Genomic DNA, 25,599 nt, shown 5'->3' with positions numbered 1-25,599 from the left:
ATTTAACAGGGGTGTAAAATAAAAACAATTTTCGAATGAATTGAGATTGTTATTTGGAACGTTTCTCAATCAAATAAAAAACTTTTTTTTTTTTTATCTGTCCTGTCCAGCCACTCAGGCAAATCATATGGTTGATGTAGATGCCCATATGTGCTGTACAATTTACCTTAGAAACGAGAAGTGTTGGATACTTCTCTTGTTGCTTTAGTTGTATTTGACTTTATTAACAAAGTTAGGTTGAACTTGTTGCAATGACAATAAAGACCTACCTACCTACCTAACTACCTAACTACCTAAATGTTTGTGTAGAATTTTAATAAACAAAATCAGTTTTCTTTTTACCTAATGTAGAAATGTATCAGAGCTGGTATCTATTTTATGGAGGAATTTAGTTAATCAGAACTGGCACCCAATGTTATCGAAAAGTATTGATTTTGAACCAAGAATCGTTTTGAATGGAGAATCAATTCTGAATCAAATCATACCCCCAAGAATCGAATCGAATTGTGTGATCCCCAAAGATTCACAGCCCTAGTATTTAACTTCAGGCTACCAGCTGGCAAGCCGCTAGAAGCTAACTAATTATGTGTCCGGTGTGGAGCCGCTCACCAAAACTAATAAAAAATTATCGCCTCCATTGCGGCAAAAAAAAATACATCTTTTGAGGTCTTCAGTATCATTATCCACTAACATTATCACAAGGCCAAACATGTTACACACCGGGAGCTAAAGCTAAGATAGCTTTAAACAACACCAAGAAATAAGTGCATAGTAAAGTTTAAGATGTGTAGCTAAACCCATGCTGCAGCAGAAAGTGAGCAGTTGGAAATTAACAAGTTCAATTAACAAGTAGATTAATGATAGCCTTGAGCACAGATAATATAATAACAGTTGGAGTTTCAGCATTGTCACAGTCATTACACAAAATGTAAGAGGAGGGCTGATTGATTCATAAATTGATGGTGTCAATACCAAGAATAGTATCAGTTTATGATCGATACAAGAGTAGATAGGTTGACAATATTGTTAACTCAAAATAATTTTTTGTTGATTTTGTTTTCACAAACTCAGAATAATTCCATGGACGCAGGAAGTCAGAGCACAAACCAAAGGATTTAGATTAATAGCAGATAGTATTTTTTTCTGTTGATTAGCTATTGTGTACGATTGCAATTGTTTTACTCAAACAATTGTATGTAATAAAAGATAGCAAAGAACTACAAGACCCAAAACCAGTGAAGTTGGCACGTTGTGTAAATTGTAAATAAAAACGGAATACAATGATTTGCAAATCCTTGTCAACCTATATTCAATTGAATAGACAGCAAAGACAAGATACTTAACGTTCGAACTGGTAAACTTTGTTATTTTTTGCAAATATTAGGTCAAAAAAGCTGGCACAAGACTGAGGAAGTTGAGTAATGCTCATCAAACACTTATTTGGAACATCCCACAGGTGAACAGGCACCATGATTGGGTATAAAAGCTGCTTGAATTTACAATCAAGGATGAGGAGAGGGTCACCACTTTGTGAACAAATAGGTGAGCAAATTGTTGAATAGTTTAAGAACATTTCTCAATGAGCTAGTGCAAGGAATTTAGGGATTTCACAGTATACGGTCCGTAATATCTTCAAAAGGTTCAGAGAATCCGGAGAAATCACTGCACGTGGGCAGCAAGGCCAAAAACCAACATTGAATGCCCGTGACCTTCGATCCCTCAGACGGTACTGCATCAAAAAGCGACAATGTGTAAAGGATATCACCACATGCGCTCAGGAACACTTCAGAAAACTACTGTCAGTAACTACATTGTCGCTACATCTGTAAGTGCAAGTTAACGGATTGGAGTTAGGGGTTGAATCACCAAAAATGATTCCCGGGCGTAGCCACCGCTGCTGCTCACTGCTCCCCTCACCTCCCAGGGGGTGATAAAGGGTGATGGGTCAAATTAAGAAAATTTCGCCACACTTAGTGTGTGTGTGACAATCATTGGTACTTTAGCTTTAACTCTCTACTTTGTAAAGCAAAAGCCATTTATCAACAACACCCCGTTGGTGGGCCCAAGCTCATCTAAGATGGACTTATGCAAAGCGGAAAGGTGTTCTGTGGTCTGACGAGTCCACATTTCAAATTGTTTTTGGAAACTGTGGACGTCGTATCCTCCGGACCACAGAGGAAAAGAATCATCCAGACTGTTATAGGCGCAAAGTTCAGAAGCCAGCATCTGAGATGGTATGGGGCTGTATTAGTGGCCAAGGCATGGGTAATTTACACATTTATGAAGGCACCATTAATGCTGAAGGGTACACACAGATTTTGGAGCAACATATACAAAATAAACAAACAAACTGACATAAACAAACTGACAAATGTACAGTTAACACACGTGATCGGTATTTGTATCAGCTGCTCTCACTGATGAGATACCGAATTGGAAGCGGCAACATCCCTAAACCGTTAAGTTTCATAAATGTAATTGGAACAGGCAATACAATCAGGAACAGGGAAAGACCACACCTAAAGCTTAGAACTGAAGAAGCATTTGGTCAAAAGGGTGAAACATCTTCAGCAAACAAAAGGAGTCCTGTTGCCTCAATTACATTTTAGCGAAATGTCAACATTGATACATTATGAAAGAATATCCATCTTTGTCATATAACAACCAAAACAACAAACTACTTCCCCCAAAGCGGTAGAAAATGGATGGATGGATGGATGGATGAGAATGTGAATCACAATCAAATACGTCTTGATTTGCATAAAGGCTAAATTAACTTTCCATTGATGTACTACAGGCATCAAACTCAAAGCATCAAATGTTCAATAAATAAACGCAGAGGGCAATAAAATTCCCCTTGGTAAGGATTATTTGTGTGCTAGTTGGCTTGTTAAGTTTTATTGCCATTAAGTGTACTGCTGCAATAAGCCACGAGTCAAGACTGCAGTTAAATTAGGTATGAATTATTACAATGTCTCCAGTTTTGGTACCATATATATCGCTCATATTTAGTCGATCAATATTTTTCTTTATTTTTCAGTTCAAAAATCTGGAGGTACTCAGCTCAAACTGCTCTTATCTTTCCCAAACTATGGACAAGCTTTGCTTAAACCCATGAAGTAAGACCACGGCATGAATCTTAAACCACATTCAGCTAACTCACAGGCTTTGGGCCTGATCTCAGCGGGATTATGTTACGTCTGTGTTTCTTCTCTAGACAATCCAGAGACGCAGAGACTGATGTGAACCTCTTCTACTTCTCCGACTTTGAAAGACACAATGCCGAGATCTCGGCTTTTCATCTTGACAGGTACAATCGGCCAAACATGTCCCTTTGACAGCTACACCCAGTGGAGGATTTTTTTCTCTGAGATTAAAATGACTAATTCAATCAACATACTAAAGGTTGTTTTTTTTTACAAACTAAAAGTAAAGGCCATTTTGCCAAGATAAAGCGAAACAGCAAATTGGTATACACGACTGAATATGCATACAATCATGGAGGTAACCCCAACATTACTGGCATCACACCAGACTAGACATCAGCAGTCTTGTCAGGTTAAATCAAAATGCACCAGTTCAAAGAACATCAAATATTTTTTGTGGGATGTTTTTGCTTTTTCATTGGCTTTTTTGCAACGCGACACAATTTGCTGTAAAAGTTAGGTTGATCAATTTTACACTTTATGGAACATGTACAAAACTATTAAAACAGTAATACTATGTAGATTTTTACTGCAGTTTATCAATAATACCGGTAATCGTTACATCCATAGTACGTATGTTACAGGCATAACTCGATAACTTGCTCGAACGATTTTGACCTTAGTGAGAGGCAGTGGCATGAGAATACTATACATTTTATTTATGAATTTTTCCAAGTTTTTCCCAATAAATTTAGCCCCCTTCACATCAGACCTATGAAATTGCCTAACGTGTCACGGTGGACCAATAAATTGTTCACATTAAATCCAACACACACAGAATCATTCAGTTAGCCATTTAGCACGTAATGGACTCACCCTCATCATGCAGAAGAAACGATGACATGCACAAGACGCAGCTCTAAAGGCGAAGACGATCCACTTGGCCACCAAAACGGGAAACAGCCGGCACAGAACAGAAATCTACCACCATTAATGAGCCTGGAAGAATTTCTGGAGGTTTCAGTGCACAAAGACAAAGAACACTACTGTGTGCCAGACACTGCATTTTGTGAACATTTTTTGAATGAACACAAGCGCCTAGGTAAACATTTCAATGTGTTCACCTGTGGCTTACCGACTTGTGTGGCCAATATAAAATATATCCTAAAATGATGTGGGCGCGGCTTATAACTAGGTAATTACGGTAATATAACTCTGGATAGTAGCTCTGTTATTTAAAGGGGAACTGCACTTTTTGGGAATTGTGCCTATCATTCATTATCCCAATGTAAGACAAAAACACGTTTTTCTTTTTTTAACGCATTCTAATTTGTAATATACGGAAAGTACTAGGTGGCTGTCTATGAAACTAATAGGAATACTCGATTGCGCACATATAGCACTCTTAAAAACATACAAAAAACGCCAACAATACTTCACTTACATGTCGTGACCTGAATATTAAGCAAGTATTAACAATATTGATGTAATATGCACTAACGCTGAGGAACTACTTTTAGCGGCGTTGTGATCACCGAGAGGTAAGAAGCTTATGCAGCTATTGACATACTGAGCCGGTGAACTGATAAACGTTAATTATACATTATAAAGCATGCCTCTCATTTGTACAGTACAAGGTTTTTGCCATATACTGAGAAATAGGTCAACTTTGACATTTAACTTGGACCCGCAGAGGGCGAGAAAGACTAACCGAAAAGATATAAACATCTCATCAGTCATATCCCAGTGAGGGGAGACATTGTACAGTAAGTGTTTGTCTTATTATGTTTGTAGTTTGTATTTGTTGTTTAGCAGTTAGCAATAGTGCTATTTGCTGGATCTGTATTTAACTCAGCTTCTAAAACTTGTAGCTCAACCTACTTATATCTAGGCTTAAACATACAAGGATCTGATCATCACTTGTTCTAAATTAGTTGGTGTTTGCGCTCATAAAGCCTGCCATGATTATTAGTAGGTGTGGTCATAGGAAGTAGTAAACATTGTGATGTGAAATTAATGCACTGCCATGTTGATGACCAAACTACATAAATATTACATGGCATTATTAATGTGCGCATTACTACAATACATATTAGGGGTGTGGGAAAAAATAGATTCGAATACGAATCGAATTGTTTACGTTGTGCGATTCAGAATCGATTCTCATTTTTAAAAAATCGATTTTTTTTTTTGTTTAATTTTATATTTTATTTTTTTTATCAATCCAACAAACCACTACACAGCAATACCATAACAATGCAATCCAATTCCAAAACCAAACCTGACCCAGCAACACTCAGAACTGCAGTAAACAGAGCAATTGAGAGGAGACACAAACACGACACAGAACAAACCAGAAGTAGTGAAACAAAAATTAATATTATCAACAACAGTATCAATATTAGTTATAATTTCAGCATAGCAGTGATTAAAAATCCCTCATTGACATTATCATTAGACATTTATAAAAATAAAAAAATAAAAACAATAGTGTCACAGTGGCTTATACTTGCATCGCATCTCATAAGCTTGACAACACACTGTGTCCAATGTTTTCACAAAGATAAAATAAGTCATATTTTTGGTTCGTTTGATAGTTAAAACAAATTTACATTATTGCAATCAGTTGATAAAACATTGTCCTTTACAATTATAAAAGCTTTTTTTTTTTTTTTAAATCTTCTACTCTGCTAGCATGTCAGCAGACTGGGGTAGATCCTGCTGAAATCCTATGTATTGAATGAATACAGAATCGTTTTGAAATCGGAAAAGTATAGTTTTTGAATCGAGAATCGAATCGAATAAAAAAAAAAAAAATCGATATATTATCAAATCGTGACCCCAAGAATAGATATTGAATCGAATCGTGGGACACCCAAAGATTCACAGCCCTAATACATATATACTTACATCATGTACATAAAACATCGATGAAAGTTCTTGAATGTTTTTAGACAAATGAATAGAGCGAATCGAATTACCTCCATGGTTAGTTTACTTTTGCTAGCGCTTATGTACTACTTAAAATGCATAATAAAAGAAAAACATATGCAGTCTTGTCTCATGACATGGGCAGCTGCATGGATGAGGAGGAGTATGGATTCATATGTATTTGTGCTCAGCATATTTTTAAACTGATACCATGGAAATAAACACACAATATTAGATCACAGTTCTTTTACTAAAAAGTAAGTAAATTAAATACAAAGCAATCATATACGAAACGGTATGATTTACAAAATAAAGTGTGCCGAATTGTTTATAAACAGACAGTCGTACTCTCGATAAATGATGAATTCATGTATGTCAGGCGATTAGATTTGGTCCATTTCAGCTGTATATAATTATATAAATAATAAATGTCAGGGCTTATCACACGCTGACAACACAAACACATCACCTTTAGCGTTACCTTGTTAGCATTAGCATTCTGTACACTCGGGTTGAGGCTTGTCACGGACTACTTTTACAACGTGTAATATAGTAAATAGTTAATATTTGATGTTATTTACCTTTGTTTCACTCATGTTTTGCCTCCTTTTTTCTAGATTTATGCAACAAAGTCTGAATATTAAGTAACTGAAGTCGGCCTTATACTCCTCCGTAAATACTTTTAAAAGAGTCTGTCCACTTCTCGTAGCTTCCTGTATCAAAATTAAGTTGGTAAAAAATATTAAACAACGTTAAACTGCATATAGTTCAAAGACTGCGGCTGAGTAAAAACACTGCAAGATAGTTAGACTGATAAGCGTTTTTTCAGCACACAGATGTCCCACAAATGTTGCTGCATTTCAAAATCTCATTTTGTTCTTCTTTCTCTCCATTGTCAAGTTTGTTGTAATAGAAATACACAAGAAATAAGAAATAAACAAGTCGTATATATGAAAGAGAATTTTGGAACTGCCCCAAACTGTGTTCAGCCAATCAGCGTTCGACAGAACAGCCCGCCGCAGAAAAGGTTCCTGGTTGCTTGGAAAAGTCCCACCGAGCTAGGAGGAACTCCGAAAGGTTCCTAAAGAACTAAATCTACCCAAGTCGTTTTTGGTGGAAAAACAGGGGGAACTTTATTTACCCGTGTAAGTGGGAAAGTTCCTGAAAAAGTTCCTGCTATGGAAAAGGGCTTATGAGACTATAGCTAGGCGCATATGGACACAACACATTTAATTAAAAGCCTAATCGCAATAAAAACGCTTATTGTGAAATACTCTCCAAATCTAAACATTGGAACTAATTAACGGAATTGACAAGATCTTGGGTTTGAGGGAAGCTGTTTGTCGTGACGAAGCAGTTGTTGGTGGACACACAACGTACTCTTGGGATAAGAAGGAGTGCTGCGTGCCTGGCTACTCTTTCAGTTGAGGACGTGAATATATCCACCTATTCGGAATTATGACAACAGGACATCTACTGATTGGAGTAAGCGTTGCTCTGGTTTGTCGACAAATTGGAAGTTGCTGGCAGTCTTCAAAGTACCCCAAAGCTGCCACAAATGATCAAAGGATGCAGGAAGAACTGTGGACACACTTGTGATTTGGATAACATCGGACTGTCTGCCCCGCAGGAGGAATTTGAGAACCAGTCATAGACAATATAGAGTGAAATGGAAATTTTATTTTCACTCGCAAAGAAAACATTCTAACTTGGATTGTTTCCCTCGCTTCGAGACTCTCCCGAAGGACAGTGCGGCGCACACACAACAAAATCCCTTCTTGTCTCTCATGGACACACACCTGTTGTTGACTTTGGACTGACAGGCAAGAACATACACAGGCATCCACAAAAAATGTATGCTACACACCCCCATCCAACGCCCTTGACGCGAATACCTTAGGGGTGATGGACAGCTGGGCAGCGCCTGAAGAGTTGCAGCCTTACACCGTAGCCCCCACTCCCTCCCCTCTGTTGCAAGTCTCGAGATGTATGTTGTCATATGTACATGTGCTTTGTTATGGGGGATTTTTTTCCCCACTACGGACTGGGCCCTTTAGGAGCCCAGTCTAGATTGTATTTTTTTACTCATCCTCCCCCAGCGTTTACCTTTTTCCCATCTTTTACGGGGGCGCCATGTGGCGACCCATCAGCGTTCCTGTTCTGTAACCCTGTACCCTGTTTGTTTGTCTAATTTTGAACGGGTTTGTGCTGAAAAGAGGGCTTCATTGCGCCATTTTTGCTCAACCCGCAACCGGGTTTAGTGGTGAAAACGTTAATCCACAGTAGACAGCGGGCATGTCTGCCTCCGCACATTGTTTTACTCTTAAAGAAGTCCTAACGCTCTCATCTTTTTCAGACTGCTGGGCTTCAATCGAATCCCTCCAGTCGCCGGTCGTCTGATCAACATCACCAGAGAGATCAGAGAGATTACTACGGACCGCAAGCTGTCTCGCACCTTCTTCACGTCCCCTGGTGTGCTCCCGCATGACCGTGCCACAGCGTATCCTCTCACACTGGAGCAAAAACAAGCCACCATTCTTTTCCGTCACTAAAACCATTGCGCCTTTCTAACTCCCTCTAGCGGGGAATGTGTGTTTCTATGGCCAGTGTGAATACTACTGCTCCAGTGAGCACCCGCTGTGCGGCCAGCCAGACTCTCTGGAGGTGTCCTTGGCTGCCATGCTGCCTGACCTCAGCCTTGCTCCCCGCAGGTCATGGAGATCACCATGGAGACGATCCTACAGCCGGACTAAGCTGGCACAGTGAGTGCTCCGCCTGTATGTGATGACTAGGACTATCTGTCGCCTCGTGAAAAATTATGGAAGCGTTAAAAAGCAAACTATAACTGAAGGTGATGCATGTAAAATAAATATCAAGGAGGTAGTGAATTGAATAACATTTGAATGTTAAAAAGCTGAAACAACACAATGTTAATAATGGAATCTATGTAGTATCTGTATGATAGTTATTAAGGAAACATGTATCAAATAAAGTTATGTTTGTGGAAATATTCAATACAATATCAAACAAGGACAACCACCATTTAACCATTTTCAGCTAAAACTAATGAACAAATGACAATTTAAAAAGATGGATTGACAAAAAAAGACTTTCAATCTCAGGAAAACTAAAATATTCCTATTTGGTAACAATAGAAGAGAAAGTCAAACAAATACAAATAAACAGAGTAAATATTGACAGGGTAAAAGAAAACACATTTTTGGGTGTAGTAATAGATGATAAAACGAATTGGAAATCTCATGTAAAAAATATACAACATGAAGTAGCAAGAAACACGTCAATGAATAAAGCAAAACATGTTCTAGACTAGAAATCACTTCATATTCTCTACTGCTCGCTAGTGTTACCATATCTGAGTTATTGTGTTGAAATATGGGGAAACAACTACAAAAGTGCACTACATTCACTAACTGTGTTACAAAAAAGATCAATTAGAATAATTCATAAAGTGGGATATGCAGAAAAAACCAAACCATTTATTTATTAAATCACAAATATTGAAATTCAGTGATTTGGTGCACTTGCAAACAGCTAAATTGATGTATAATGCAAACTATAACCTGCCACCCAAGAATGTACAACAATTTTTCTCAACGATATAACCTTAGAGAAAAATGTAATTTAAAAAATGTGTATGCTCGTACAACACTTAAAACCTTTAGTATATCTGTATGTGGAATTAAAATATGGAACGGATTAACCAAAGAAATCAAACAAAGCATCAATATAATTCAGTTTAAGAGACTGTTCAAACTACAAGTGTTTACAAAGTACACGGAACAAGAATTGATTGAGGCAAAGATTATTTATGTATTTAATATTTGTTTGATTAATATGGTATATTATTTATTTATTATTTGTGTGTTCACTGTTCTGTTACAGAAAACAAGGAAATTAGATAAAATTGCTGTGGTATGAAAAGAGGTAGGATTAAATAAGCTGTGCTTCTTCCTACTCCTTTTAGGACGACTGAAAATGTGTGATGCATTACTTTGTATCGTATGCATGTTCCAAATAAAGTAAAACTCAACAGAACTTTTTTCCCAAGCTTTAAACGCTGCAGTTTATATACAAAGGTGCATCTTATTTGGGGATTTTTCTTTGCTAACGGCTAAATTATGGAATGGATTAAGCAAATAAATCACACAATGTACTTTAAAGGGTAACAGCACTTTTTTTACTATTTTGTTTATTGCTCATAATTATTATGAAAGACATGACGACAGATGTATTTTATTTCAATGCATTCAAATTAATAAATGTGCTCAGAAGTCCGCTTACAATGGAGCCTAAAGGGTTCCTTCTATTCTGCCTAAAAAGGCCTTAAAACACATCCAAACACCTCCATTAAGGAGTTATATACATGATGTAAGTATATATGTAATGTAGTAATAGGTATATTTATAATAAGATATAACATTTACATATTTTGATCATTTTAAGCATAATTTCAAAAACGCATCACGTTTGCTTTTGTTTTTTAACATCACTGATTACTGCTCCCTGCAGATTTCATGAGAGCCAACAAACATAATAAAACATCACTTACTGTACAAGGTCTACCGTCATTAGGACGCCGACTATGATGTTTATAGATTCCCATTGAGTTGAAGAATGATTTGTAATCCTGGCGAAAAAAAGGGGGGTGGAACCAAGCGTCTTTTTGTAACGTTCTTGTCATAGCTGGGTCTAAACTGACTGTCAAAGTGTACCAATTTATTGGATTACGTCCTTGACCTTCCACTGTCCAGGAACGAGGGAGCAGCTGATCAGTCGATCATGGAAACATTGGTACACAAACTCGTGATCAATGCGCCGCTTTAGTTTGTCTGTGATAACGCTTTTAATACCAATATTCTCACTACTATGTTAGAACCACTATGGACTGGACTCTCACTATTATGTTGGATCCACTATGGACTGGACTTTCACAATATTATGTTAAACCCACTCGACATCCATTGCTTCCGGTCTCCCCTAGAGGGTGGGGGGGGGTTGCCCACATATGCGGTCCTCTCCAAGGTTTCACATCGACGTTCCACTGGGGTGAGAGTTTTTCCTTGCCCTTATGTGGGCTCTGTAGCGCGGATGTCGTTGTGGCTTGTGCAGCACTTTGAGACACTTGTGATTTAGGGCTATATAAATAAGCATTGCTTGATTGACATTAAATATCACTGATACTTATTAATATTCAATTCAAGTTGCGCATTTTGGATGTTTTTTAATGGGATTTTATGGGTGAATCAAAGGACCTCCCATTGACTTTAATTTACGTTTACTTGCGAGTTACAATGCATTAAAAAAAGTAACATACATCTGTCGTCGTCTTTCTTAATGATTGTGACCGATAGGCCAAATTAATTTAAAAAAGAAGAAAAAAGTGCAGTTCGCTGTTAAGAAATTGTTCAAAGTAAGAGTGTTTAATAAGTACAAGGAAGAAGAATCCTGATAAAGATCTTGAACCTTGTTAAAAAAAAAAGTGAAACTCTTATTCATCTCATAAAGCGTTAATAAAGACAAAAATTACTTTTCTGTTATGTTCCATCAGCCGTTTTACTGCCGTGTTACAGGCACTATTTGGAAACAATAAAAGGTATGTAAATAAACATTTACAAAATCTTTCTAAGTTAATATCTCATTTCACAACGGTATATATCTGTGGCTTATAGCCCAGTGCAGCTAATATATGAATAAATACTTTTTTCTTCAAAAATTTAGTGGGTGCGTGGTAGGTTTTTTTTCCTAGCCCCTCAACCTGGTCTAAAAATTGATTAACTTACTATTAATGAGATGTGATAAATATAACACTAACAACTCGGGACGGCGTGGCGCAGTGGGACAGTGGCCGTGCGCAACCCGAGGGTCCCTGGTTCAAATCCCACCTAGTACCAACTTCGTCACGTCCGTTGTGTCCTGAGCAAGACACTTCGCCCTTGCTCCTGATGGGTGCTGGTTGGCGCCTTGCATGGCAGCTCCCTCCATCAGTGTGTGAATGTGTGTGTGAATGGGTAAATGTGGAAGTAGTGTCAAAGCGCATTGAGTACCTTGAAGGTAGAAAAGCGCTATACAAGTACAACCCATTTATTTATCATTTAACTTGCTTAGTCACTTCTAACACAAAAACTAATAAGGTATAATACAGTTTTTTGGTTTTTTGTTTTGTTTTCTAAAAGTTTGGCATTCTGTCCCGATTAGGAATAGAGAAGTTAAGTCCGTACCTTCTGTCAAAAATGATTTATGGGGGGTCATAAATCAATGATTTATGAGGGGTCAAGGTCAAAGGTCAATGATTTATGAGGGGTCAAGGGTCAAAGTCAAAGGTCAAGTTCAAAGGTCAGGGTCAAATGTCAAGGTCAAGTGGGTGTGGCTTACCCCGGAAGAGGGTGGAGTTAAGACCTGCGGTGGGAGTGGTTAAACCAGGAAGAGGGTGGAGTTTTAACTAGAAAGAGGGCAGAGTTAAGACCTGCGGTGGGAGTGGTTAAACCAGGAAGAGGGTGGAGTTAAGATCTGACGAGGGAACAAAGGAGGGTTCAGTTTTTTAAGAAAGCTTGAGAATGTCATCTGAGCAGCATGTGACCATCCATTTGACAGTTTAAATGTTTACGACCGTTTGAAACAACTTCCAGATTTCGATGTATTGATGGCTGGGAATGTTACGTGTGGAGATGTGGACACGCACGCACTTCACACACGCACACACACACACACACACACACACACACGCAGAGGAGGGGTACAAAAGGGCGGTGTAAGGCTTAGTCATTATTTGGAGCTTTATACGTTAGCGTAAAGACTTTGTTCGATTCGGTCATGATTAGTGAAACGCCTGTGTCGATTTATAAAAATAATAAAACTTACATTGACGCTCCGCAAAAAAGTCGAGTGTTTCTAAATCGTATTCAGATGCCACCGACCGAGTCTTTGCGTGAGAAATGGGACTTGGAAGCGTACGGGATGGAGGGATCTTTTGGATTTGTATTCAGATACGAAATGGGTGATATCTGCTTATTTCAGCTAAAAGAAAGAAGAGACGGAAGCCCTTTCTCGATATTTTCATCGTTATCTACCGTGGATTGGGAAGTTTTTGTTACGTGGGGAGATGTGGACACGCACACACACGCACACACACACACACACATTCGTACGCACACATCGTTAAGACCAGAAGAGGGGACAAAGGAGGGTTCAGTTTTTACTGACCAGCCATTTGACAGTTTAAATGTTTACGATCGTTTGAAACAACTTCCATACCTCATGAAAACATATTTAAACAGATGGAGAAACTATTGCAGAACACAGTGTAACCTAGCAACTGACCATCCATTTGACAGTTTAAATATTTACGATCGTTTGAAACAGGTCAGTTTGGGGACAAAGGAGGGTTCAGTTTTATTGATGGCTGGGAATGTTACATGGGGAGATGTGGACACGCACACACGCACGCACGCACACACACACACACGCACGCAAGCACACACACACACGCACACAAGCACACACACACACACACACACACCCCATTACCTCTGCTATACCATGTTATTAGACATTGGTTTAACTTCATTTAAGCATTTAAACGTTAAAAGCATTGCACTTGTACGACGTTGTAATACTTTTTTTTTTTTTACCAGCCGATGACGACGAAGTGAAAGACGATGAACTTTGCTTAAACGATCTTACAAAGTTGGAAGATGATTATCGAGGTGTGTTTAAACCTTCGAATTATTTAATATTATGTGTATTCATTATTTAGTTTCATAGAGGAATTGCCGTAAGATCCTAACGCGATCGTTTTAACACAATCGCAGTCTGGTGAGTCAAATGATTCTCATTTTACAAGAAAAAAACATGCGGTATACGATACATATATACATATATTTACTTACAGATTTTCCGTTTACATCTCCGGCTCGCTGGTCTCCCTTAACGCTGACGGGTCCGTCGACGGCCGTCGAAGAGAGTCGGCCATTCCAGGCAGAGGAGAAGGCTTGATTGCGCCAAAGAACCCAGACATCGAATCCTTGCTCCGAGGGGAAATCATCGAAAACAACGGCGAATGTCCGACATGCCTCCGCTGTAAGTTTTTCAAGATTCTCAGGAGCTTTAAAGAGCTCCTCTCATTCCAATGTCTTTCGCTCAAATGAATTTCGCGCCTAAGAGGAATGGGCGGGGACCGATTCCGGAGGTGGACGGTTGTTTCCGCCAAGCAACCTTCTGGTGTGCATTAGCGTCACTTACTGAAATGGAGTGTGGACCAAGATGGAACCCTACTCTATATTCTTTTATTTAACCCAATATTTTTTAAATACGTGTATAATGCTTTATATCCTATGTGTTGTGAATTCCATCCTACAATATCTTCCAAGGAACCCAAAGAAATGTTACCACACCTCCCGCTTTATTTATTCTATAGATTGCCTGAACTATTTCATAAACTAAATCTTGTCTTGTTTCTGATGCTATGTTTTTTTATGCTCATCAATGCACTGCTGGAGTCCGAGCACACAACTACTTTCCTTGCTTTGTTTTCCTCTATCCAGTTAACTGCCATATAAATTGCTACCAATTCCCCCGTAAAAAACAGATAGTTTGTCACTGATTATTTTATTTAATACTATGTTTCCTTGTGGGATAACTGCTACAGCTCTTACCTTTATTTTTTTTTTTATAGTTTTTGATGCATCCGTATATATCATATCTCAATCCATTTTTCTATCTGGTAACTATTTAAATTTCTACTCTTTAGTAATTGCATGTTTTCTTTTGGGTTATCAAACATCCACGGTGGTATTGCAGGCATTGGTACTGTAGGACTAACTTTAATATTGTCAATTTTAACTTTATTACATATGTCTCCTATAATCCACCCAAAACTATTCTTTTTTTTTAATTTCTTTTCTCTTTTTCTTGGCAGTTTGGTAGCACTGGACAAGTGGGATATCCTTGCTTGGATCCTTTTAAAGTTGCCCGATAAACTGCTGAGAGTTGATCTCTCCTCTTGTCCAAAGGTTTTTCGTTCATTTCTACTTGTAATACTGCCACTAGGGTTGATGTAGTAGCTCCACGACATAACCTTAAAGCCTGTGACTGGATCCAGTCTATTTTCCCAAGTCATGTTTTTGAAGCAGATTGGTAAATAATGCATCCGTAATCAATAACAGATGGAATTAAAGTTATATTGTTTTCAACGTCAACCTATCAGCCCCCCAATCATTACCCCTCAAAGCCCTTATTATATTTAACACCTTTTTACGTTTTCCCCTATTTTTCAATTTTCCTGAAGGAATAAATAAAGTACTATCTAATCTAATCTAATCAAATCTATTTTGCTGATGTGGGTTGACTAGTTCATATTTTTATCAAACCATATTCCTAAATATTTAAATACTTGGACCTCTTCTATATTTTCACCGTAGAGTTTTTATTTGGAGCTTGTTTTGTACTTTTCTCTTTGTAAAATGTATGACTTTTGTCTTTCCAACAGAGAATCTTAAACCCCAAGCCGTTCCCCAGTCTTGAACATTATTTAACACTTTGTTAGTTTTTTGATTATTTCTTTTGACTCTAAATAATATACTAGTCCTTCATTAATCATTTTTTCCATTACTTTCCCCAAATTTGAGGTCAATGCTATCGGCCTATAATTTCCTGCCTCTTCCGGGTCTTACCCTGACTTGCATATTGGAATTATTACCGCTAATTTTCCCCTCTGCCGGTCATTCTCCTTCTTCATATATCCTGTCATATCATTTCAAGACCACTTCTTTGACGATGCTACCTAAGTTTTTGATCATTTGATAACTCACCAGGTGTTTCCCCGGTGACGTATTTTTAACCTTTTTCAAAATTCGAACCATTTCATTCAAAGAAAATGTCATATCCATAGTGTTGGTAAAGCTATTATCGTCTTCCATCATTTCCCCAATATTTAAACTCATCGTTTCTTCTCTCTTTTGTTTTTCTACATTTCTCAAATTATCATTACTGTGCACTTTAACACATTTTTTTTTTTTTGCTAAAGGTTCTGCTGTTTCTTTACCCGTGACTACATCTTCTTTAATAAATGTGGCACATCATCCTCTTTACCCTTCATTCCTATCTTTACGAATCGTTATATATCCTTTTATTATAAAGTTTAATTTTGACTTCAGCCCCTGTTTCTTGAATACAAATTATATGTGGTTTAGTTTTCATATTTTTAATATATCCCTTTAATTCATGTTCGGTTGCTATCAAACTTCGGGCATTCCACCGGACAATTAACAGGGTGTTGGAATGTGGTAACATGACTCCGTCGCGTCTACTTTCTGTAGTACAGCTTGCACCCGGTCCCAAGATAGTTCTTTCAACAACTTTGCTGCTGCTTTGACAATTATTTTGATCTTCTCAGTCTTATTTCTAGCCTGTTCTGTACAGTTTATTACGTAAGCCAGGAATACAACTAGTTCGTCCGTGGAAATTCCTGTATTTGTTGCCTCTTGTTTTTTTTTATTTCTTGAACTATTCACACTTCTCTTCTCTTCTACACTTTCTTGATTTCTCACTTTAAATGCCTCTGCGTATGTAATATTTATTTCAACTTTGATTTGTTGTACTTCTGTTGCCTGTTTCATGATGTATGGCTTTTGATTATTTCTTTTTTTTCAATCTACAATTCCAATAAATAACACGTATTTCCAGATTACTGATAACTTTTTCAAAATAAAATTTAATTCCTGAATAAGATAATTGTATCGAATCCAATGGATTGTCTGGTCCTAAAACCTCTTTGTAATGTTTGTTTGATTCCCCCCCAAAATACGACACAGTCTAATTTGAAAAACCTATGTGCCTCGTCGGCTGTAGTAAAAAAACAAAAAAAAAACCCATGCCTCCTCGGTCTAACCTCTCAAAGACCACCTTGGCCCCTAACCCCCGCTTCTTCTCCGCTGCCAAGAGAACAGTAATTAATCCGAGCTGAGTTTTTAAAAAATGTGGTAACTTTGTTTGTTTTATAACTTGTGCCAGGATAGCAGTAATTGCACAAAGGCATTCTTCTTCTTTTAGTTTTCTGACAGCACGTAGGCGTTCGCATCAACTTTCGTCTTTTTAACAAATGGGTAAAGGGGGGATGATGTATGCCGTAAAACTAGTTGGCACATTTAATATTTAATAATAATGAATATTGTAAAATTCTATAATTTTTGTTATTTAAAGGGGAAAACCCGATTCAAAAGTACATAACAGTTGTTTACTGGCTAAAAATAAAATGATCCTGAAAAAAAAATCACATTCATTTTAGATTTAATTATACTGTACAATATCCTTAAAACATGTCATTGTGAAATAATTGATAATATTGTAAATTGTACATTTTACTCCTCGTTTCATATTCAAAGTGAAAACATTTAAATGATCGGTTTGCCATTTAAAGTGAGATCCGTACAATTAGGTCAGGGCTTCTCAAACTTTTTTTTTTTTTTTTTTTTTTTTTTTTTTTTTACTTTCATCCCCACTTTAGACTAAGGGGTTAGTTTTCAAGGCCCACCTACCCGCATCGCCCCAACAAAACAATTTATTGTACATCATGTGAGGTCTCGAGGTGTCTCTTTAATTTGTTGGGTCTCATGCTGTCTGCTGCTAGCGGTTTTAGACAAAGAACACACAGGGGTCTCTCCTCTGCCCCCACCTCCGCTGCCGTGAATCCAAGAGCAAGATACCCTTCGCCATATTTTCTTTTAGGTTGACTTTTTGGTTGATTAGACCCGTCATATTTTTGTTTCTCTGCAGACCTTTGAGGTGCGAGTTGCAAATTTATCCATTTTGTGTAATTGTGGTCCGCACATTAGCCTGCTACCCATCCGCGCGAAAGTTTGTTCCTCTTAGCCCCGCCTGCAAAAGTTACTGTTGCTATGTCTGTCAAACTTTCGCTCCTGCCAAGAAATTTAAAGCCTACAGGAAAAATAAGTAATTTACATTTATTTATACGGCGGATTTTACAGACAGAATCACAAAGTGATTTACAGTGTGTATAGAAAATGAAAGCATAGTAAAAAAAAATCAAAAATAAAAATTAAAGTGAAATTTCCTCCCGTTCCTCGCGCCCCACCTGTCATGTCTCTATTCCCCACACTTTGAGAAATGCTGAATTAGGTCAACATTTTTCGACCCGTATGTACAGTCACCGTGTGCTCGGAGAAGAGGTAGGATTAAATATAAGTTTTACTTCTTAATATTCCTTTTCAGATTTGTTGAAAGGTGCAAATGGAACCATGTGATGTTACTTGACGTAAACATGTCTGTAACAAATACATCAAAACCATAGCCACGTGTGTAATGACTAACATTTACATAACATTTTTTAGATGGCATTGCATGTCTTGACTTGTTCTATTCTGTCTTTTGAACGTACAAGTCAATGTCTTGTTTTTAGTGTGAGGTTTAACTGTTGTGTTTATTTTGACCGAGGAGGCATGGGTTTTTTTTTTTTTTTTTACTACAGCCGACGAGGCACATAGGTTTTTCAAATTAGACTGTGTCGTATTTTGGGGGGGAATCAAACAAACATTACAAAGAGGTTTTAGGACCAGACAATCCATTGGATTCGATACAATTATCTTATTCAGGAATTAAATTTTATTTTGAAAAAGTTATCAGTAATCTGGAAATACGTGTTATTTATTGGAATTGTAGATTGAAAAAAAAGAAATAATCAAAAGCCATACATCATGAAACAGGCAACAGAAGTACAACAAATCAAAGTTGAAATAAATATTACATACGCAGAGGCATTTAAAGTGAGAAATCAAGAACGTGTAGAAGAGAAGAGAAGTGTGAATAGTTCAAGAAATAAAAAAAAACAAGAGGCAACAAATACAGGAATTTCCACGGACAAACTAGTTGTATTCCTGGCTTACGTAATAAACTGTACAGAACAGGCTAGAAATAAGACTGAGAAGATCAAAATAATTGTCAAAGCAGCAGCAAAGTTGTTGAAAGAACTATCTTGGGACCGGGTGCAAGCTGTACTACAGAAAGTAGACGCGACGGAGTCATGTTACCACATTCCAACACCCTGTTAATTGTCCGGTGGAATGCCCGAAGTTTGATAGCAACCGAACATGAATTAAAGGGATATATTAAAAATATGAAAACTAAACCACATATAATTTGTATTCAAGAAACAGGGGCTGAAGTCAAAATTAAACTTTATAATAAAAGGATATATAACGATTCGTAAAGATAGGAATGAAGGGTAAAGAGGATGATGTGCCACATTTATTAAAGAAGATGTAGTCACGGGTAAAGAAACAGCAGAACCTTTAGCAAAAAAAAAAAAAATGTGTTAAAGTGCACAGTAATGATAATTTGAGAAATGTAGAAAAACAAAAGAGAGAAGAAACGATGAGTTTAAATATTGGGGAAATGATGGAAGACAACGATAATAGCTTTACCAACACTATGGATATGACATTTTCTTTGAATGAAATGGTTCGAATTTTGAAAAAGGTTAAAAATACGTCACCGGGGAAACACCTGGTGAGTTATCAAATGATCAAAAACTTAGGTAGCATCGTCAAAGAAGTGGTCTTGAAATGATATGACAGGATATATGAAGAAGGAGAATGACCGGCAGAGGGGAAAATTAGCGGTAATAATTCCAATATGCAAGTCAGGGTAAGACCCGGAAGAGGCAGGAAATTATAGGCCGATAGCATTGACCTCAAATTTGGGGAAAGTAATGGAAAAAATGATTAATGAAAGACTAGTATATTATTTAGAGTCAAAAGAAATAATCAAAAAACTAACAAAGTGTTAAATAATGTTCAAGACTGGGGAACGGCTTGGGGTTTAAGATTCTCTGTTGGAAAGACAAAAGTCATACATTTTACAAAGAGAAAAGTACAAAACAAGCTCCAAATAAAAACTCTACGGTGAAAATATAGAAGAGGTCCAAGTATTTAAATATTTAGGAATATGGTTTGATAAAAATATGAACTAGTCAACCCACATCAGCAAAATAGATTTGATTAGATTAGATTAGATAGTACTTTATTTATTCCTTCAGGAGTGTTCCTTCAGGAAAATTGAAAAATAGGGGAAAACGTAAAAAGGTGTTAAATATAATAAGGGCTTTGAGGGGTAATGATTGGGGGGCTGATAGGTTGACGTTGAAAACAATATAACTTTAATTCCATCTGTTATTGATTACGGATGCATTATTTACCAATCTGCTTCAAAAACATGACTTGGGAAAATAGACTGGATCCAGTCACAGGCTTTAAGGTTATGTCGTGGAGCTACTACATCAACCCTAGTGGCAGTATTACAAGTAGAAATGAACGAAAAACCTTTGGACAAGAGGAGAGATCAACTCTCAGCAGTTTATCGGGCAACTTTAAAAGGATCCAAGCAAGGATATCCCACTTGTCCAGTGCTACCAAACTGCCAAGAAAAAGAGAAAAGAAATTTTAAAAAAAAGAATAGTTTTGGGTGGATTATAGGAGACATATGTAATAAAGTTAAAATTGACAATATTAAAGTTAGTCCTACAGTACCAATGCCTGCAATACCACCGTGGATGTTTGATAACCCAAAAGAAAACATGCAATTACTAAAGAGTAGAAATTTAAATAGTTACCAGATAGAAAAATGGATTGAGATATGATATATACGGATGCATCAAAAACTATAAAAAAAAAAATAAAAGGTAAGAGCTGTAGCAGTTATCCCACAAGGAAACATAGTATTAAATAAAATAATCAGTGATAAACTTTTTTTTACGGGGGAATTGGTAGCAATTTATATGGCAGTTAACTGGATAGAGGAAAACAAAGCAAGGAAAGTAGTTGTGTGCTCGGGCTCCAGCAGTGCATTGATGAGCATAAAAAAAACATAGCATCAGAAACAAGACAAGATTTAGTTTATGAAATAGTTCAGGCAATCTATAGAATAAATAAAGCGGGAGGTGTGGTAACATTTCTTTGGGTTCCTTGGAAGATATTGTAGGATGGAATTCACAACACATAGGATATAAAGCATTATACACGTATTTAAAAAACATTGGGTTGAATAAAAGAATATAGAGTAGGGATCCATCTTGGTCCACACTCCATTTCAGTAAGTGACGCTAATGCACACCAGAAGGTTGCTTGGCGGAAACAACCGCCCACCTCCGGAATCAGTCCCCGCCCATTCCCCTTAGGCGCGAAATTCATTTGAGCGAAAGACATTGGAATGAGAGGAGCTCTTTAAAGCTCCTGAGAATCTTAAAAAGCTTACAGAAAACGAGAAAAACTTACAGCGGAGGCATGTCGGACATTCGCCGTTGTTTTCGATGATTTCCCCTCGGAGCAAGGATTCGATGTCTGGGTTCTTTGGCGCAATCAAGCCTTCTCCTCTGCCTGGAATGGCCGACTCTCTTCGACGGCCGTCGACGGACCCGTCAGCGTTAAGAGAGACCAGCGAGCCGGAGATGTAAACGGAAAATCTGTAAGTAAATATATGTATATATGTATCGTATACCGCATGTTTTTTTCTTGTAAAATGAGAATCATTTGACTCACCAGACTGCGATTGTGTTAAAACGATCGCGTTAGGATCTTACGGCAATTCCTCTATGAAACTAAATAATGAATACACATAATATTAAATAATTCGAAGGTTTAAACACACCTCGATAATCATCTTCCAACTTTGTAAGATCGTTTAAGCAAAGTTCATCGTCTTTCACTTCGTCGTCATCGGCTGGTAAAAAAAAAAAAAGTATTACAACGTCGTACAAGTGCAATGCTTTTAACGTTTACATGCTTAAATGGAGTTAAACCAATGTCTAATAACATGGTATAGCAGAGGTAATGGGGTGTGTGTGTGTGTGTGTGTGTGTGTGTGTGTGTGTGCGTGCGTGTGTGTGTGCGTGCGTGCGTGCGTGTCCACATCTCCCCATGTAACATTCCCAGCCATCAATAAAACTGAACCCTCCTTTGTCCCCAAACTGACCTGTTGTTTCAAACGATCGTAAATATTTAAACTGTCCAATGGATGGTCAGTTGCTAGGTTACACTGTGTTATGCGATAGTTTCTCCATCTGTTTAAATATGTTTTCGTTAGGTATGGAAGTTGTTTCAAACGATCGTAAACATTTAAACTGTCAAATGGCTGGTCAGTAAAAACTGAACCCTCCTTTGTCCCCTCTTCTGGTCTTAACGATGTGTGCGTACGAATGTGTGTGTGTGTGTGCGTGTGTGCGTGTGTGTGTGCGTGTGTGCGTGTGTGCGCGTGTCCACATCTCCCCACGTAACAAAAACTTCCCAATCCACGGTAGATAACGATGAAAATATCGAGAAAGGGCTTCCGTCTCTTCTTTCTTTTAGCTGAAATAAGCAGATATCACCCATTTCATATCTGAATACAAATCCAAAAGATCCCTCCATCCCGTACGCTTCCAAGTCCATTTCTCACGCAAAGACTCGGTCGGTGGTATCTGAATACGATTTAGAAACACTCGACTTTTTTGCGGAGCGTCAATGTAAGTTTTATTATTTTTATAAATCGACACAGGCGTTTCACTAATCATGACCGAATCGAACAAAGTCTTTACGTTAACGTATAAAGCTCCAAATAATGACTAAGCCTTACACCGCCCTTTTGTACCCCTCCTCTGCGTGTGTGTGTGTGTGTGTGTGTGTGTGTGTGTGTGTGTGTGTGTGTGTGTGTGTGTGTGTGTGTGAAGTGCGTGCGTGTCCACATCTCCACACGTAACATTCCCAGCCATCAATACATCGAAATCTGGAAGTTGTTTCAAACGATCGTAAACATTTAAACTGTCAAATGGATGGTCACATGCTGCTCAGATGACATTCTCAAGCTTTCTTAAAAAACTGAACCCTCCTTTGTTCCCTCGTCAGGTCTTAACTCCACCCTCTTCCTGGTTTAAGCACTCCCACCGCAGGTCTTAACTCTGCCCTCTTTCTGGTTAAAACTCCACCCTCTTCCTGGTTTAACCACTCCCACCGCAGGTCTTAACTCCACCCTCTTCCGGGGTAAGCCACACCCACTTGACCTTGACATTTGACCCTGACCTTTGAACTTGACCTTTGACTTTGACCCTTGACCTTGACCCCTCATAAATCTTTGACCTTGACCCCTCATAAATCATTGACCTTTGACCTTGACCCCTCATAAATCATTGATTTATGACCCCCCATAAATCATTTTTGACAGAAGGTACGGACTTAACTTCTCTCTAGGAATGTAATAATAAGCGGCATTATTGCCAAACACGGAAAAACTTCTGACAGTTAGTATTACCGTTTTTAATTGAAATGATCAAAACACTGATTGATGACAGCCCCACTTTGATAAACTCCTGGACCGACTAGCGCTAGCTCGCTGAAACAGTGACACATTAACGCCTTTTTTCATTTAGAAACGACATACCACTAGCTAAACTTTTGTGAACATATTACTGTCCTAGCAACTAATATATTCAATAGTGCACATTGAACATATGGGATGGGCTCTCTTAGTAAAAAGTGATCGATCTTTACTCAGAGGAATATGACCCGGAGGTATTTGTGTACAACTTTATTAACAAGACGAAGCTGTCTACAACAGAAAGCGGACGTGAAGCAAAGTAAATACCCAATTTGCCTTTATTGTAAAAACACAATCTAAAACTTTTGCATATTAAAATGGAATAACAAACATTTAAACTCTCAAAATAAAAAAATAAAAATGTCTCGTAAGAATCCAGAAAAAAATGGTTTCTTCTGCTAAGTATATATATATATATATATATATATATATATATATATATATATATATATATATATATATATATATATAAATGTCGATTATTTATTTGTATTTTTTTTTTTAACAAAACTTGGTTAAAACATTTAAGTGCGTGTGTAATTATTTCATGAGCACATTCAACAATATCGTGAAAATAAGGATATGAAATAGAATAGAATGGACTTTATTGTCATTATATTTGCATATAACGAGAATAAGGACTCCAACTTAAGGTGCGGTAATGGGAACAAATATGGGATAAAAATAAATTGCACAATCGGTAATAAAGAAAAGAAAAATAAGATTTTAAATTAACAGACTACTATCCACTAAAAATAATAAGCAATCCTGTACAATATACAAAACACTATACAAAATACTGTACAATATACAGAGCAAGACAAGAGTACCGGAGTAATAAATAACAATCAGTGTTGGATGTAAATTATATATATGATGATATTGACACAATTGTAATAATATTCAAGTTCGATATTTATTTTTCTGTAGTGGCGACCCAACCTCGGATAAGCGGAAGAAGATGGATGGATGGTAGCAGCAGCTGCGAGTTGTGGTGCTTTGTTGTTCACGCCATAAAACTTGGCATTGTCAACCGCTGCCTACCTTTAATCTCTGACTTGTGATTATCTATAGCATGTGTGATGTCATCGCATTAAACTTCTCTCTGTATATCGATTTTAATACTTTGTAATGTCATTTAAGGCATTAATTTTTACAAAACCCATTTAGCGTATTTTCCGGATTATAAATCGCCGTTTTTTTCATGCGACTTATACTCAGGAGCGATTTATGTGTGAAATTATTAACACATTACCTTGAAATATAAAATAATATTATGTATCTCATTCACGTAAGAGACTAGGCGTATATCAGAAATCATCACACATACACGTCAACCAAAAAAACATTTGGCGGGGGCGGGTCATGGCAGAAGTGCATTGTGGAAAAAAAAGATGCTTACCTGCTACTACTTCCGTACCTATCAAAATTGATCATTTAAATATCGGCGGTAACTTATAAAATTAATAATTGGAACTGCAACTGACGATGACTGATGTAAGCGACGTACCGATAGAAGAGGAAGCGGCGCATTGTCTACCTTTGAAGTTGGCAGAATTGTTTTGAAGCGACACCGAGGAAGAAGATTTCATCGGATTTAGCAATTAGGAGTGACAGATTGTTTGGTAAACGTATAGCAAGTTCTTTATGTTATGGTTATTTGAATGACTCTTACCATAATATGTTACGTTAACATACCAGGCACCTTCTCAGTTGGTTATTTATGAGTCATATAACGTACACTTATTCAGCCTGTTGTTCACTATTCTTTATTTATTTTAAATTGCCTTTCAAATGTCTATTCTTGGTGTTGGGTTTTATCAAATAAAATTAGCCCCAAAAATTTTACTTTTACTCCAGTGCGATTTATATATGTTTTTTTTCCTTCTTTATTATGCATTTTCGGCCTGTGCGACTTATACTCCGGAGCGATTTATAATTTGAAAAATACGGTAATAACTTTTAATGCTTTTTTAGTGACCCGTGGAAACCCTGTCACTGCATGTCTAATGTTGACTTCCTCCTTTGTGGCCAGGTGGGAGAAAGACTCAGCTTACTGTGACACCGTCAAACAGACGCCTCCGTATAACCACGGCACCAGACTGGTGGATGTCATCGACATGGCGATATTGGACTTCCTCATGAG

The 25,599-nt window shown here is 37.5% G+C and overlaps 1 protein-coding gene and 1 long non-coding RNA gene across 2 annotated transcripts in view; one reads left to right on the top strand and one right to left on the bottom strand.

The window, feature by feature from the left end:
• The window catches only part of LOC133541384 (uncharacterized), a 44,069-nt gene that overhangs the window by 9,595 nt on the left and 8,875 nt on the right, over window positions 1-25,599 (bottom strand). The gene's annotated exons all lie outside the window — the stretch shown is intronic.
• The window catches only part of LOC133541383 (extracellular serine/threonine protein kinase FAM20C-like), a 49,574-nt gene that overhangs the window by 18,688 nt on the left and 5,287 nt on the right, over window positions 1-25,599 (top strand). The window contains exons 4-8 of the mRNA XM_061884771.1: window positions 3,041-3,119; window positions 3,218-3,310; window positions 8,434-8,549; window positions 8,659-8,839; window positions 25,489-25,598. Of these exons, the coding sequence (XP_061740755.1) occupies window positions 3,041-3,119; window positions 3,218-3,310; window positions 8,434-8,549; window positions 8,659-8,839; window positions 25,489-25,598 (579 nt within the window). The remainder of the gene's footprint in view (window positions 1-3,040; window positions 3,120-3,217; window positions 3,311-8,433; window positions 8,550-8,658; window positions 8,840-25,488; window position 25,599) is intronic.

The sequence above is a fragment of the Nerophis ophidion genome, linkage group LG23, assembly GCF_033978795.1.
Source record: "Nerophis ophidion isolate RoL-2023_Sa linkage group LG23, RoL_Noph_v1.0, whole genome shotgun sequence".
NCBI classification, from domain to species: domain Eukaryota; kingdom Metazoa; phylum Chordata; class Actinopteri; order Syngnathiformes; family Syngnathidae; genus Nerophis; species Nerophis ophidion.
This window is presented reverse-complemented; position numbering and strand designations above follow the sequence as displayed.